The sequence below is a fragment of the Periplaneta americana genome, chromosome 5, assembly GCF_040183065.1.
Source record: "Periplaneta americana isolate PAMFEO1 chromosome 5, P.americana_PAMFEO1_priV1, whole genome shotgun sequence".
Classification (NCBI taxonomy): Eukaryota; Metazoa; Arthropoda; class Insecta; order Blattodea; family Blattidae; genus Periplaneta; species Periplaneta americana.
Window position 1 is genome coordinate 69180275 of NC_091121.1, and position 14592 is coordinate 69194866.

At 35.0% G+C, this 14592-nt stretch overlaps 4 protein-coding genes and 1 long non-coding RNA gene across 6 annotated transcripts in view; 2 read left to right on the top strand and 3 right to left on the bottom strand.

Annotated features, from left to right (window-relative positions):
- LOC138699819 (protein Wnt-5b-like) overlaps window positions 1-14592 on the bottom strand; it is a 2020855-nt gene that overhangs the window by 289290 nt on the left and 1716973 nt on the right. The gene's annotated exons all lie outside the window — the stretch shown is intronic.
- Window positions 1640-3620, bottom strand: LOC138699807 (uncharacterized). The gene is made up of 2 exons (XM_069825978.1): window positions 2675-3620; window positions 1640-1799 (listed from the first exon to the last, which is right to left on the bottom strand). The coding sequence occupies exons 1-2, from the start codon at window positions 3266-3268 to the stop codon at window positions 1773-1775; spliced, it is 621 nt and encodes a 206-aa protein (XP_069682079.1). The 5' UTR covers window positions 3269-3620; the 3' UTR covers window positions 1640-1772.
- Window positions 5487-6963, top strand: LOC138699808 (myb/SANT-like DNA-binding domain-containing protein 3). The gene is made up of 3 exons (XM_069825979.1): window positions 5487-5849; window positions 6029-6199; window positions 6544-6963. Exons 1-3 carry the CDS (start codon window positions 5586-5588, stop codon window positions 6961-6963), a joined length of 855 nt encoding a protein of 284 aa, XP_069682080.1. The 5' UTR covers window positions 5487-5585.
- Window positions 6352-8353, bottom strand: LOC138699809 (uncharacterized). The gene is made up of 2 exons (XR_011332081.1): window positions 7018-8353; window positions 6352-6676 (listed from the first exon to the last, which is right to left on the bottom strand). It is a non-coding gene; the product is annotated as an uncharacterized lncRNA (long non-coding RNA).
- On the top strand, window positions 9730-12567 carry LOC138699810 (uncharacterized). Its single transcript, XM_069825981.1, has 2 exons — window positions 9730-10795; window positions 12196-12567. Exons 1-2 carry the CDS (start codon window positions 9779-9781, stop codon window positions 12232-12234), a joined length of 1056 nt encoding a protein of 351 aa, XP_069682082.1. The 5' UTR covers window positions 9730-9778; the 3' UTR covers window positions 12235-12567.

A 14592-nucleotide genomic window follows, 5' to 3' on the forward strand; every position in this document is an offset into this window, starting at 1 on the left:
TAGCACTAGCATTAACAAGTCTTCTGTATATATTGTGACTCAGTTATGTGCTGCCATCTGTCGATCCAGCTTGCGCGACTTTAAGGTTCCGATGGCGCCCTATTGTAGTGCAATTTTCCTCAGTCTCGATAGCACACTACACCAACTCAGACTGACGACATTTGTACACCAATGAGAACTCTCGCCAACATTGTTTTGGGTAATGCTATTGTAAGGATGATAGTGCATATTGAAATAGGAAGTAGCGGTAAAATGGAACAGAGAAATGGGAAAACCCCTCGATCAGCCTTCAGAAACTTCGGTTTTGAACACCACAAATACGACTCAGCTATAGCCGGAATTCGAACCTGGCTCCGCAGTCATCGTAATCCAGGACACTGCCAACTTAGCTTCCAGGGGACAATAATATTAAACTTTATTTCTGCACACTGAAATATACACTCATCAATATTGTGAAAACATACACCACTATTCAAGTTCGATGATGGTGTGGAATGGACTTTTTCCAGTGATCTTGATAAAATATAAACTATAATTCCACGATGTTTCGTAGACTAGTTCAATCTTCATCAGGTGAGATGGAAGTCTACTCGTAGGGATCGTTACATACAGCTGTCTGTGTGGCTGATCAGCATGGAATTGAAAAGTTGTGAAATTATATTTTATATTTTATTACCAGCAATGGAAAAAATTCCGCTTCACTCCATCACCAAATATCAATCTACCGTTGCTCTACCCGTCATTCAGAACTATTCAAGTGGCGAAATCAGGTGACCCGGGTTCGAACTCCGCTAGGGGCAACTTACGTGGTTGAGATTTTTTTTCGGGGTTTTCCCTAGACCGAATATGAGCAAATGTCGGGTAACTTTCATGCTGGACCCCGAACTCATTCACCGGCATTATCACCTTCATTTCATTCAATTCAATTCCATTCCATTCCAAGAGAAGAAGACTCGAGTTTTGTTACCAATTTACGCCTTTAGAATTATCTGCCTGAACTTCTGTATCACTGACAACGATTTCAAGTTTTAATATCATATATTCAAAGCGATAAATGCCGTGAAGTCTGTATGCTAAAATATAATTGCTATAGTAGGCCTATATCATAATCGTTAAATTGTAAAAGATTAATTCACTTTGACAACTTTGTTAAACTCTATACACAATCAGTCATTAATACCGCTACCAAGCTTAAATAGAATATATGATCTATCTTAAAGAACCCTACGACCAATATCTGAGAAAAAAAGGTATTCAACTTTTAAGCAAGATATTAGGCCTAACACTGCCTCCTCTATAAATCTGTTTCAAATATCTTTAAAACGGAGAATGAAAAAAAAAACATCAAGTGATTTGTTTCTATATCTTTTAACTACGACGAAAAATGTTACTTACGTCGAAACAATATTATTGTTACAGTCGGGATTTGCTCAGTCAATATATTTGAATTTCGAACATTTAACTCTTTTAATCTTTTTTTCTTTTTCGTTCTGTAAATATATGCAATCAATCACATGTATAGAGAGCTTCCAAATGGAGGAAATAAAAAAAGTGTTTCAAAATAAATACACATAGAAGAGGTGATGGTAAAGGCATGAAAGATAGACGTATAAGTACAATAATTCAAATTCTAAATACTCATACATGTATAAATTTTATTTATTAAAACATATTGCTCTTAAATTACAATATGAATTGTATTACTCCGTTATAAGGCATCGTATCATTTTGGCGTAGGAGATTCTCTGAAGACGATATTTCCTAAGTGTGAATCATTCTCTGTTCTCAACACTGACAGTCTGCAAAAATTAAACAAAAATTGTCAATAGAGATCAGTACCACAACATTATAATATTGTTAGTTCATTTAATGATACAAGTTCGGACAACAATCACATTATATTCAAGTTATTTTTTTGTCGAATATAAGAACACATTGACAAGAATATTACTCCCAGCTTCTTTCCCCACGTGTACCTTATCTGTAACGTATTGTAAAACAGAATACAATATGAGTGTTCCCCGAACTTGTATCATCCAGTAAACTTACAATATTTTCAACTGTAAGCACAAAATATTTTTATTCCAATCACAACTCTACTTTCAGAATTAGGCTTTTGGGTATTCCACCGTGTCCTGGAAAACTCAAAAGCCTAATCCTGATCACCTTCACTGTGAATGCCTAAAAATTCATGCAATCCTACTTTGTGTCTTTTGGAAAATACTAAGATGTTCGGAAAGATAACAAAAGAAACATTAAAAATTTCTGGCAATTTATTTCAAAAGTAATACTTCAATTCGTTTATTTTTAATAATATTTCAGGTCATTTTAAATTATTTCTTTGATCAAGTATGTTATTTTACGACGCTTTATCAACATCTTCGGTTATTTAGCGTCTGAATGAGATGAAGGTGATAATGCCGGTGAAATGAATCCGCGGTCCGGCACCGAAAGTTACCCAGCATTTGCTCATATTGGGTTGCGGGAAAACCCCGGAAAAAACCTCAACCAGGTAACTTGTCCCGACCGGGAATCGAACCCGGGCCACCTGGTTTCGCGGCCAGACGCGCTGACCATTACTCCACAGGCGTGGACTTCTTCGGTCAATGTCGATTTACAACTTATAAAACTAACCTAGGCTTAAGAGAAAGCAAGAAATCTCGTGAACTCTTACCTCATTCGGCTTCAATGTAAGGTTGAATGTGTAGCTTCCATATGAATTGGGAACAATACTGAAGACGAATCCTATGAAATAGTAACCCACACCGCCTTGACCCACGGTCATTGTTCCTGTTCCGTTCTTCATGTCTAAATTGTAATTGTAGTCCACAATGGTGTAGTTCTCATAAACCGAAACCGTGACTAAATACTGAAATGAGATTGACGAATATACTTGAGCAAAGTCAAAGCCGCTGTTCCCCACATCAACATGTGCCTGAGGTATAAGACTTCTTTTCTTCGGTAATATTTTAGATTTTTCTTCGACGTAATAACAATCGTATATGTAAGTGCCAGAGACTTGGGATGGAATATAAGTTGTAAATCCCAGATAACTCTCAGATATACCTCCTGTTACTTCTGTATTACCTTCACCGCTGTGCCAGAAGGATTCTCCAAAACAGGAACTCACCACTTTATCGAAGGTGAAGTAGTAAAATTCATTTCTCGAGTTGGTTTTTGGAGAATATAGCCCAAGTGCAGTGAATTCCATAATTTCACCTCCCATTGCAAACTGTTCTCTGTTGAATTTTGTTAAAATGTGTTTCATTTTATCGTGTTGCTGAGTGTTCTGGAAGTTTGGTTGCTGAACATCATCTGTGGAGTAAATCTTCGTTTCAAAATATACGTAGCCGTCTTCTGATATGTCGAAATAGTACTCTACGTAGTCGAAGCCTACCCCACCTGCTGTGATGTCTATAGTTCCGTTACCATTTCTCCAGTGTTGAGTGACGGTAATGTTCGTGATCACAGCTCCATCTAAATTGACAAGAGCTTGTCCTTTCTTTGGCCCACCACGTGGTGAAAACAACCCCACAAACGATTTATAAGAAGAATATGTATCTTCAAGTGGTTGATACTCCTCAGCTAATGAATTTAGAATATTACTGTTTATACTTCTTGCACTAGTTACTCAAGAGTGCAGTCCACAGAGCCAACGACAGGATGAGAGACGTCTTCATCTTCACTGCTGCCACTTGTCTTCCTCGAAAGTGAATAAGATACTCTTAGTTTTCACTAACTCATTTTTATACAGGCCGTAGGTTAGATAAAGGTATGATCTTAGATGTATGTGCACGTAAATCCACTTCTTATTCATTGATAACTTTGCGGTTGTCTTGATAACGTACATTCTAGTACGTCAATAGATCTGTCGATTATTTTGGATGACGTGACTATGTAACTTAGTGACACAAATAATAATAACTTATTTTTCCGTTGTTACAATTCGTTTATTATATTTGAGTAAATATTTTTCTTTTTCTCCTTCTTCTTCTTCATTGGTAGGCCTATATGACGCACACGTCATCTTCGCAGTTGCGAAGATTTCTTGTTTTTTCAAATTGAAAAAAGATTTATATTTTATAATTTTTCGATTGATTTTCTTATTTCTGACACTTTTACGCCTAAAATGCAATTTCTGATGTCCCATTCTTTCTCTACTGTTGTTTAAATACGAACGAGCTTCTACAAATTTCGGTTATAAATCCGTGCAGTATATTTTAATATTTTACTTTGTGTTCCTTGTATTAGCCTCTGGTTTCATGTTCTCAATAATAATAATAATAATAATAATAATAATAATAATAATAATAATAATAATAATTATTATTATTATAATTGCCTTCATCATTATCATCAACAACAGGCATTGAGATCATCAGTCTGTTTCGTCCTCAAATTTTTTCGATCCAATGCTATTTTTCCTCCAATATCTCGTCTTCCAGTAGATTGGTAGTTTAGTGATAGTTTGGGAATTGTTTTTGTTTTCATTCTTTGAACAAATTTAAACTAGCGTAGCTTCCTTCCTTTTAACTATTTATTCAACCTCTTCATACAAGGTGCGGCAAAGGAGTCCGACGGTTTTAGAAGGCCGTTTACTAAACAACAGTGGGGGTTATGGATATCGATCGCCAGTTGTTTGTTAGCACTTTTGATGAATTATTGATATACTGTATACAACTCAACATTCGAATACGTTATAATTATAGAATATTACGTAAACCTAATTTACAGCATGCCATTATACACAGTTTCATTGCACACAGAATGTCTGCCAAGTGAAATAAACACTTTTAAAATATAAAAACAAAACGACAACAGTTATTTTAAAGATTGTGAACATTGACGAGATTGTTGCTTAAGTAAAAACAGCCGATTTCGCATATAACTATAAGCACAGATCAATAAATTATTTGCAGATCATGCAACTTTTATTTAAAAAACATGAGATCAATAACATTGGTAGACAATAAGGATCCTTAATTCTATAAAACAAACATTTATGTGTTTAGAAAAATAGTAAATGACATAAGAATTTCGAAAAATGGTAGAAAAACACTATTAAACTGAACATTTTGAGTCATACACAAAACATTAATCAGATACAGTACATGTAATTACAATACATACATACATACATACATACATACAGACATAAGAAAATGTACATTAAATTAAAATATTGAGATTTAAAGTAGAGGTAATAATTCGAAGTGCTCCAGGAATCTTTGATGATGCCTATGATAATATGTTCCATAGGTTGATAATGAATACTAAGGCCCGGTTGCAGAAACGCAAATCAAATCAGTCCCTGATCGCCGATCAGTTGATGTCTGATTTATTTGATTGTTCATTGGGTTGCACAAACGTAAATCTCCAATCAACTTGTCTCAATTTACTAATTGTTGATTTGAGAAAGAAAAACATTTGACAACATCGCTATTTAGCAACCACAGCCAATTTGAAGCTCTTTTACAGTCGCGAAACGTATGCATCTAGTAGGCGGTGAATAGGAAAACAAGTGAATGCTTTGCTGTTTTGTTGTTTTTGTAGAAGGGAAACAGCGGATTGTATTTGTATAGACTATGAAGCAAACAAAAAACGTAAGGGGGCCCAATTTTTCTGACAATGATAGAGCCCTCTTATTGAACATCATAGAGAGCTTTATGCATATCATTGAAAATAAGAAGACAGATAGTGTTTGGGTGAAGCAGAAAGAGGAGGCCTGGAAGAAAATTGCTTCAGAATTTAATGAAGCTACATATGAGGTCGCAAGAACACCCCAGCAATTAAAGATTGCATATGAAAACTACAAAAGGAGAACCAAGAAACTTGCAGCTGACGATAAGGTAGGCCTAAGCTGTGACGTATAATTTTTACCTATTTCTAGATTTATTAATGGACAGTTACGTTTTTGTGGCATTCCATAAATATTATTACGTCTCAAAAATATAGAGGGAGATTTAAATTCATAATTATTTTCTTCTAACTAGTTTCTTGACCTACATTGAATCTTTGTTTTTTCCAGGCAGAGCTCTACAAAACTGGTGGAGGAACTTTTAAAAGGAAGCTAGATGCAGATGGCGAAAGACTAATATCCAGGCTGAATTCCCATTTTGCACCTGTGAATAATCCTTGTGACAGTGATGGCCAGTACCAAGTTTTTCAAGTAACAGAACAGGATTGCAATATACTGGAGGTAAGAATATATAACCTTAGTTTGACATAATTTGGGTAGGCCTAAAAAAAGTAAAAAATATCCATCTACATTATCCATCATCATCCCATCACTCAGAATATAAAAATATCGATTGAGGTGGTGAAATGGAAATATAATTGGAGTAGATGAACTTCATTTTGCCTTTAATTTATTTACAGTCTTATAACCCTATTTTATAAGAAACCAGCTCACAGCAAACAACAATACATTAACAAAAAAAATTAAGCAAATTTTTCGGCTAAATAGTGCCATTCAGTTCAAACACAAAACAAATAACTTTCCAGTTTGTGTATTTATATTGAATACTTCATCTTGTTTTACAGGATAGCCATGAAACTTTATTTGATGGAGCTGTGTCTATAGTGCACCCTGCTCGTTTGCATTCAACTTCTGGTCATGATGTCACTGGGGACAAATATGGAGATGAGGCCTCATCTATTCCGCCGTCCCCGTCTTCTGCAAATCAACAAGATTCATTGTCAGCAGGTCGTCATCTGTCATCAGAAATTACACCAATAAACCCACTGACAGGAAGCAGGAGTGGAATAATTAGGCCCAGATCAAGATCACAAAGAAGCAGGCTGGAAGACTATACGCCCAGTAAAACTGATTTTAATGAATTAAGGTGTCGACTTCTGATCGAAAAACATGAAATGGAAATGGAAATTTTAAAAACTAATCTACAAGTGGCCCAAGTAGAGTTAGAGATTAAAAGGGCAATTCTAGCCAAAGAAAATAAATAAATAAGGTTTGCATCAAAAATAAAAGAACTAATTAATTACGAGTATTTTGCTCACCTTTCTGCCAGTGTTGTAAAGTGTGTATTTATTAGTGTAGTTCTGACTGTGTTCCCTCCATTTCTCCTTCTTCCCATAGGTGCTTCACCCTCATCAGCTTGTGGGTAGAATCTTGCAATGAGATCTTCATCAGGAGGTGGGGGATTATTTTCTCCTCTCTCCAACAATAAATTGTGGATGGCAAAACATGCAACAATGCATTCTAGTGTTGTTGATCGTTGCCTTCCCAACTTGAAACGGAGACCCAACGATAAGCATGGAAACCTTCTTTTTACCACGCCAAATGCTCGCTCTATACAGTTTCGATTGTATATATGTGTTGAATTATACAACTCCTCTGCTTCTGTCGTGGGGTTTGCTAGGGGAGTCAACAAGAAATTTGAACATGCATAGCCTCCATCACCCAAAAGAATTCCATTTCCCATCTCTCTGTTTACGAATTGAGCTCGTAACCTACTCATTAAAAATATTGTGCTGTCATGTGTAGAACCCTGCCAACGGGCTACAACATTCCAGAATTTCAATGATGGTGTACATATTGCCTGTACATTCACAGAAAAGAAACCTTTTCTATTGCGATAAAGTTCAGCGTCATTTCCACCAGGTGATTGGATGGGGATGTGAGTGCAATCTATACATCCAATGACTCTTGGAAATCCTGACATGGCTGAAAATTCTCTCTGGATTTCAAGTCGTTCCCTGTCTGAGGTTGGAGGCTTTATGAAATCCTGCGAAAGCAAAGCAATTTCATGTGTAACATCCCTTACTACTCGGCAAATAGTTGATTTGTGGACCCCAACAAGATCACCCAAGACCGCTTGAAAAGTTCCGACAGCATAAAATCGCAGCGTTATTAGAAGTTGGTTCATAGGAGAAAGTGGTAAGTTTCTATTTGTCTGTCTGCATATATTTGCTTCAATTTTCGAAAGTAAAAAAACACACGAATCCTTACTTAACCTAAATCTCTGTTCAAATTCTCTCTCATTATACATAAAAAACAATTCATGTCTGTCGCGGAAATGCCGTCTTCTTAATAATATTTCTTCATATTGTTCGAAAATTTCTTCATCAGAAGAATCCATTACTACGTCGAAAACAATATTATTACGCTGTAACTAATTGTTATATAAATTACAGTATGCACAATGAACAGAACAACATATACTTGATCAGTGATCAGTCACTTAACCAGCGAAAATCTGTTGATCAAATCTGACGGAAGACTGATCTCCGATCAAATACTGATTGTTCTTTCTGCAACAGAAATAGAACTGATGGCCAATCAAACCCTCCTTGATCGCCAATCATATTTTGATCAGTGTTTCTGCAACTGGGCCTAAAAGTTTTAAAAATAAACCATGTAAATTTGAATATTCAGTACTACCCCTACTACAAAAAAGTAGGCCCAAGACTGATCAGTTTTATGCGGTGTGCCTACAGTCTGTTATATACAGTCAAGAAGCTTGAGTTGTTGAGGGTACTAGAAACAATAGACTGTGCAGGTAATATTTCGCATTGTCTGTAATGAGACGATAGTAGCGATCCTACTGGTTAGCAACTATAATATGGATGCATATTTACTATGTATTGAGCTTCGTGACTGTATATACAAGACTGTGATATGCCGTAATGGATGTTCAAGTCAGAAATATATGGTTCAGAAATATTTCTCTAAAGTCTCGTCGCTGTTATTTCCTCCTTGTTTAGCTCTTAAGCTGAGCGCGTTTTGTTATATTCTATATCTGCTTGCCGCCGAGCAGGACAGTATCTTAATTAACAGCTGTTTACTAAATATGGCAGCAGTGGAAGTGCATAACGTCATCAGCGGCCAATGACGACCTAGAACGTGACTGGCTGTCAACTTACTTTGTCTGATCAATTGTTGTTCCGAAACAAACTCTAGGATCAAGAACTACAGCTTCGATTTTCTTCGGATGAATGGCTGTAATATCAACTTTTCTTATGAATCCCATTGAAGAGGTGTATTATATTTCGTAGACGTGCAATAGACGTACCACTTTTGATCTTGCAAAGCAGAAGCCAGCATTGATCGTACTTTATGATGAACTACAAAGAGTGACACAAAGCTGGTATCATGGAAAACATATTGCTAATCCAAACGGATGTAAAATATACAAATATGATTTATATCTTCAGCAGCACTGAAGTGAATTTCACTTCAACCTCTGTTCTCTTACAATCTTCCATTTAATAATTCTTCTGGATTATGTAGAGTAACATCCGCAAGGCCGTAAACATACAATAACCTTTACATTTCACAGCTAAATTTTCATTGGCTATATTATGATTAATGACATGACTTTATTTCACTAAATATAAATCATGAAACTGTTAAATATTCTATATTATATCCCTATACCCTTCTTAAAATTTTAGCGAAGTATAGTTTGAAGATTGCGTAAGAGTTGAATCTTATTAGCTTCGAATAATAATACATAACTAAAGATGAAGAGTAATAAAAATGAATAATTATTAAAAGGCTCTTAATTAATATCCTACTTACGTCATTGGGAATTGTATTAACGTAACAATGAGCGTCGGAATGAAAGATACATTCAAACGCTACGACAGCATATGGTGTAAAGATAATTGATGACGTTACCAATCGATAAGAAGTAGGTCACGGAGAAAAACACTTGAGATGAGTACTTGACAACATCCAAGTTATGTATAAAAGTGATTTACTGATGAGTTAGTGCATCTCATTCGCCATCAAGTAACAGAAGTTGAAGCACTGAAGATGAAGGTGTTCCTCATCCTGTCGTTGGCTCTCTGGGCTGTCTTCGCCAGTGACAGCAGTGGACAACTAAATAACATCGTACAAAATAAAGTACCTACAGAGAATCAGCCACTAGGAGATATAAACCCTTTCTCTAAAATATTTATTGGAGACTTCCTGCCGATTGGTGGGCCAAAAAAAGGAGAATCTCGAGTGAATTTGGATGGCACTCTCATAGCTAACATCACCATAATGGAAGAGTGGTTCATTGGTAACGGAACTCTCGAAATCGAAGCTGGTGGTATAGGTTATGATTATGTTGTCTTCAACTACGATATTCCTGCAGACTCTCAACTATATTTCGAAATAAAGATATATTCCACAGAAGATATTGTGAGGTTTGATCACTCGAAAACTCAAGAACACGATAACACTCAGATATCAGCAAAACTAAAGGAACAGCTGTTAGCGGAACCAGAGGAAATAATCAGATTTATCGCATACGGCGACTATTCTTCAAACAACAAATCAAGAGTTGAAACATATTCCTTCAGTTTCGATAAAACGGTGCATCACTGTTTGGGAGAATCCTCGTGGTATAATGGCGAAGGTAATACAGATGTCACTGGAGGAATATCTGAGAACTATCTGCAATTTACTTCTCACATTCCAGCCCAAGTCACAGGTTTCAACAGTTACAAGTGTTATTTCGTCGATGGACAATACCCAGTATCTTCAAAGAAAACAAATCTGGCACATTACAAGCTTGCCGACGTCCATCCACATGGACAGAAAAGCAGCGAGCTTTCTTTGTGCCAATGGTATTCATCAATTACTCCTACAGATGAACTAACAATTGTGTCATTTGGTACTTCGGTCATACTAAGCTATGAAGGCGGTCCTGAGTGGAGGAATGGAACAGGCAACATCATCGTGAATCAAGGTGGAGTAGGAAGCACGTTTATAGGATTCATAATGGATAAGGATCCCTACGCATTTGGAAGCTACAAGTATAACTTGATACTCAATGAAACGGAGGTAAGATTATACGATACTTGAACTTCACGCCAGTTATATCAATGCAGTAACTTGGATATGTATGGTTATATTATGAAATTTTATTGCAATGAACGTCTTGGAGCTCTTCCCTTTATTTACTATAGGAATCAGAAGTTCCAATATAATATAGGCGTAGTAGTAGTAGTAGTAGTAGTAGTAGTAGTAGTAGTAGTAGTAGTGGTGGTGGTGGTGGTAGTAGTAGTAGTAGTAATAATAATAATAATAATAATAATAATAATAATAATAATAATATTATTATTATTATTATTATTATTATTATTATTATTATTATTACTGCACATCTGAATACAGGCACTATTGAAACTTCTTGTTATCTGCAATAAATACAGTGTAAAATATTTCAGCACACGGAATATTCATATTTATATTAATTATTTCATTCATTGGACTGAGGATTTCTAAGTCTAACAAGTAAGGGAAAAATAGTGCAGCTACTATATTCAGTTCAAAATTATTATACATATTTTCAGTAAAAATTGTCCTTAGCTTTCACATGAAGTTAGACCTGAGCAATGCCATTAAGGTCCATGCATAAAGTAAATTACTACTTTTATTCTGAAGAACTATGTTTCATATTATTATTCAATTATCGATGTAATCTTACTTTTACGGTATAAATTTGAGCACTTATGCACCGACATTTTTAATTTAATAGATGACTGGATGTAGACACGTCAATGAAAAAGAATATACTCAGAGGAACGATGCAATTCGAGTGGAAAATGGTAGAAATTATGACCAAATTATGAGTCTAGAATATATATATATATATATATATATATATATATATCTTATATAATCTCTGTGTTTCTTTTTTTGTCCACAACAGTAGGGTCTATACATCCTCCTAAGCGTCTTTAGAATTACATTTCAGCTATATTTCTCTATATACGATCTATTTATTGCTCAATTCTCATAACCATTTGTTATAGTAGCCATTGCCATTATTTTATAGAAATTTAACTGTGTAATCTGCATTATTTTATTTCTTAGAGTTCTCCGAATACTAGCTACCACATATTCTTTACAATCCGTTTAGCTGAATATTTACGTATTCCTTTTGGCAATATGATACCTTAACTCCTAAGAATTAAAATTTATAACTTGTTTTAAAAGTTTATTGTTGATCAATAGTTTATATCTTGAGAATTTTTTTTCCCGGAGAGTCATTACTTTAAACCTCGTATCTGATATTCTTTGCCTACTTTTCCTCAAGATTATAATATGCAGCTATTTGAACTTCATCTTTAGACTTGTTAAACAACAACTCATCATCTGCAAACAATGTTTTCAAAATGTTATAATTTAATTTGAACTTGCAACAATAACATGACTGAATAATTTATTTTGTTTTGCAGCCTGTGGTCGCTGTAAACAGAGACTGGATGTCGAGTTAAGGACTGACGACGTCAGAAAATATTGTATTACGCCCAGAAGAAACAATGTCTTGTGATGGAATGGGAATATGTGCAGGAAAAAATTAGTGTTGACCATAATGGAGTAGAGACATCCGTACAGCTGTAGTTACATTGTGTATATCTAATTATTTTTATGAACTTATGGCATGACATAATTTATTTGTAACAAGTAATAAACGATTTATGGTAAAAATAAAAATGATAAATTTTTTAGACATTGTCCATACATTTTATTTTATCGTCATATATTTCGGAGTGACATTCATGATATTTTTAAACTGTACATATTGTAAATATACTGATTTATGTATATGCTTCCAAATGTTCAATTTTAAAAGGCAATTTACGAAAATCCTCAATCCTCTCAGGTATGAATTTCCATCTTTGGACAAATGGGAATAATCTGTGAGGGTTGGACAGGCTGTAGCAAACACATTTATGAAAGTATAGATATAAAATATCACAATTATTTGTAATACGTACATTAACTATTACTGCATGGGGCTTTACAGACGTTCAGTAAAGCCTTGGTTTTTCTGAACCGATGCGTGCGGGGTGCGAGGCCCGACCCGCACAAATCCGGACTACACGAGAGATAGTGAGTGGCTTCTATAGCTGAGTGGTACGCAGATTTGGCACCACGCATGCGTCGGTTCAGAAAAACCAGGGCTTAGGTGGACCTTTGTGCTCGCCGAGTACACTCAGAAGCTCAAGAAAGATTCAAGCTGAATTTATCACTTACATTATAATTAGAAATGGTGGTGAAGAAGTACATTCGTATCGCCCCTCGTTGTGGGACTCAAATGGAATGTCAATACAGATGCGTGTCAGAAATACCATGCATGATAGTTTCTCTCTACCCATCTTCGATCTATGCGCACACCCTTATCCATTCCTCCACCATACCAACTAAAATTCACCTACCCATCTGTCTAATTATTCATTCATATATTTGTTCATCTATTTATCTGTCAATACAACTATCTTACATCCACAGATTCATCTGAAATTCTATTCATCTATCCGTGCATCTTTGTATCCATTCATTCACACACATATCAAACATCTTTGTATCCATTCATTCACACACATATCAAACATCTTTGTATCCATTCATTCACACACATATCAAACATCTTTGTATCCATTCATTCACACACATATCAAACATCTTTGTATCCATTCATTCACACACATATCAAACATCTTTGTATCCATTCATTCACACACATATCAAACATCTTTGTATCCATTTTTACATCCATTCATTTGCATACATGTCATTCATAATGGGATCTAACATAACATTTTAAAAATATCTCAATAGACAATAGTGAAAAGGAAAATAATGTAAATAAACTAGTGTTCTTTATTCTCTAAACTGTGGTGATTCCACCACCTAACCATACAACAAGAACCACAGATGCTTTGGGACTTTACGTAGATACAATATCCACGAACAAATGTTAACGAAAAGGTATTCTCTCTCTCCTTTGTCTTCTATTCCTTACATTCTCTCTTTAATAATTACCTAATACTGTCGTCAGTAAACCGGCGTTCTTCGAATTGAGACATGCAGATAACATCATTCAATAATCCGGACATCTTTTGTAAAAACGTAGAAATGTATGTACCTATTTATTACATACAGGGTGAAAGTGAAATAACCCTGCAGATTGAAAAAAAATGATAGAAAATGAATAGAAAATCTATATTACGTTTTATAATTAAATGCACGGTTAACTAGAAAATTAAGTTTGAAGTTTCAGCAGTCCGGCAACATTGTCGCTAAAACACTCTACTCATATACAGATGTAAGAGATCAACGAACTTAATGAGTCTCCAAGACGTTGCCACGTTCGCTTCGTACAATGGTTTGAATTTAGGGGTTTTTAATATTAAATTTACACGTTAACCTGCACGATATTGAGATACACCAGAGGGATAAATTATTCTTTATTAGATTCCCTAACGATATGGACAAAAATCACGGTCCTACTCACAATAGTTACCGAATAAGGGATAGTTAAACATTTGGGACAAAAAAACTTTTTATTCTGAAAAAAAAAAACTATGAACTTTCCACCAATATGATAATATAGATTTTTGTTACATGTAACATGAGCTATTCGCTTTGGAAATCTGCAAGGCTATTTCTCTATCGAATTCTCCCCTGAGGACGAAAACACATTTTCTCAGGGGAGTGCTAGAATTTTGTAAATTTACAATTTCTTTGCATTGTATTTTTCTGGCAATAAACATTATTATTATTATTATTATTATTATTATTATTATTATTATTATTATTATTATTATTATTATTTCTAAGGACTAAAT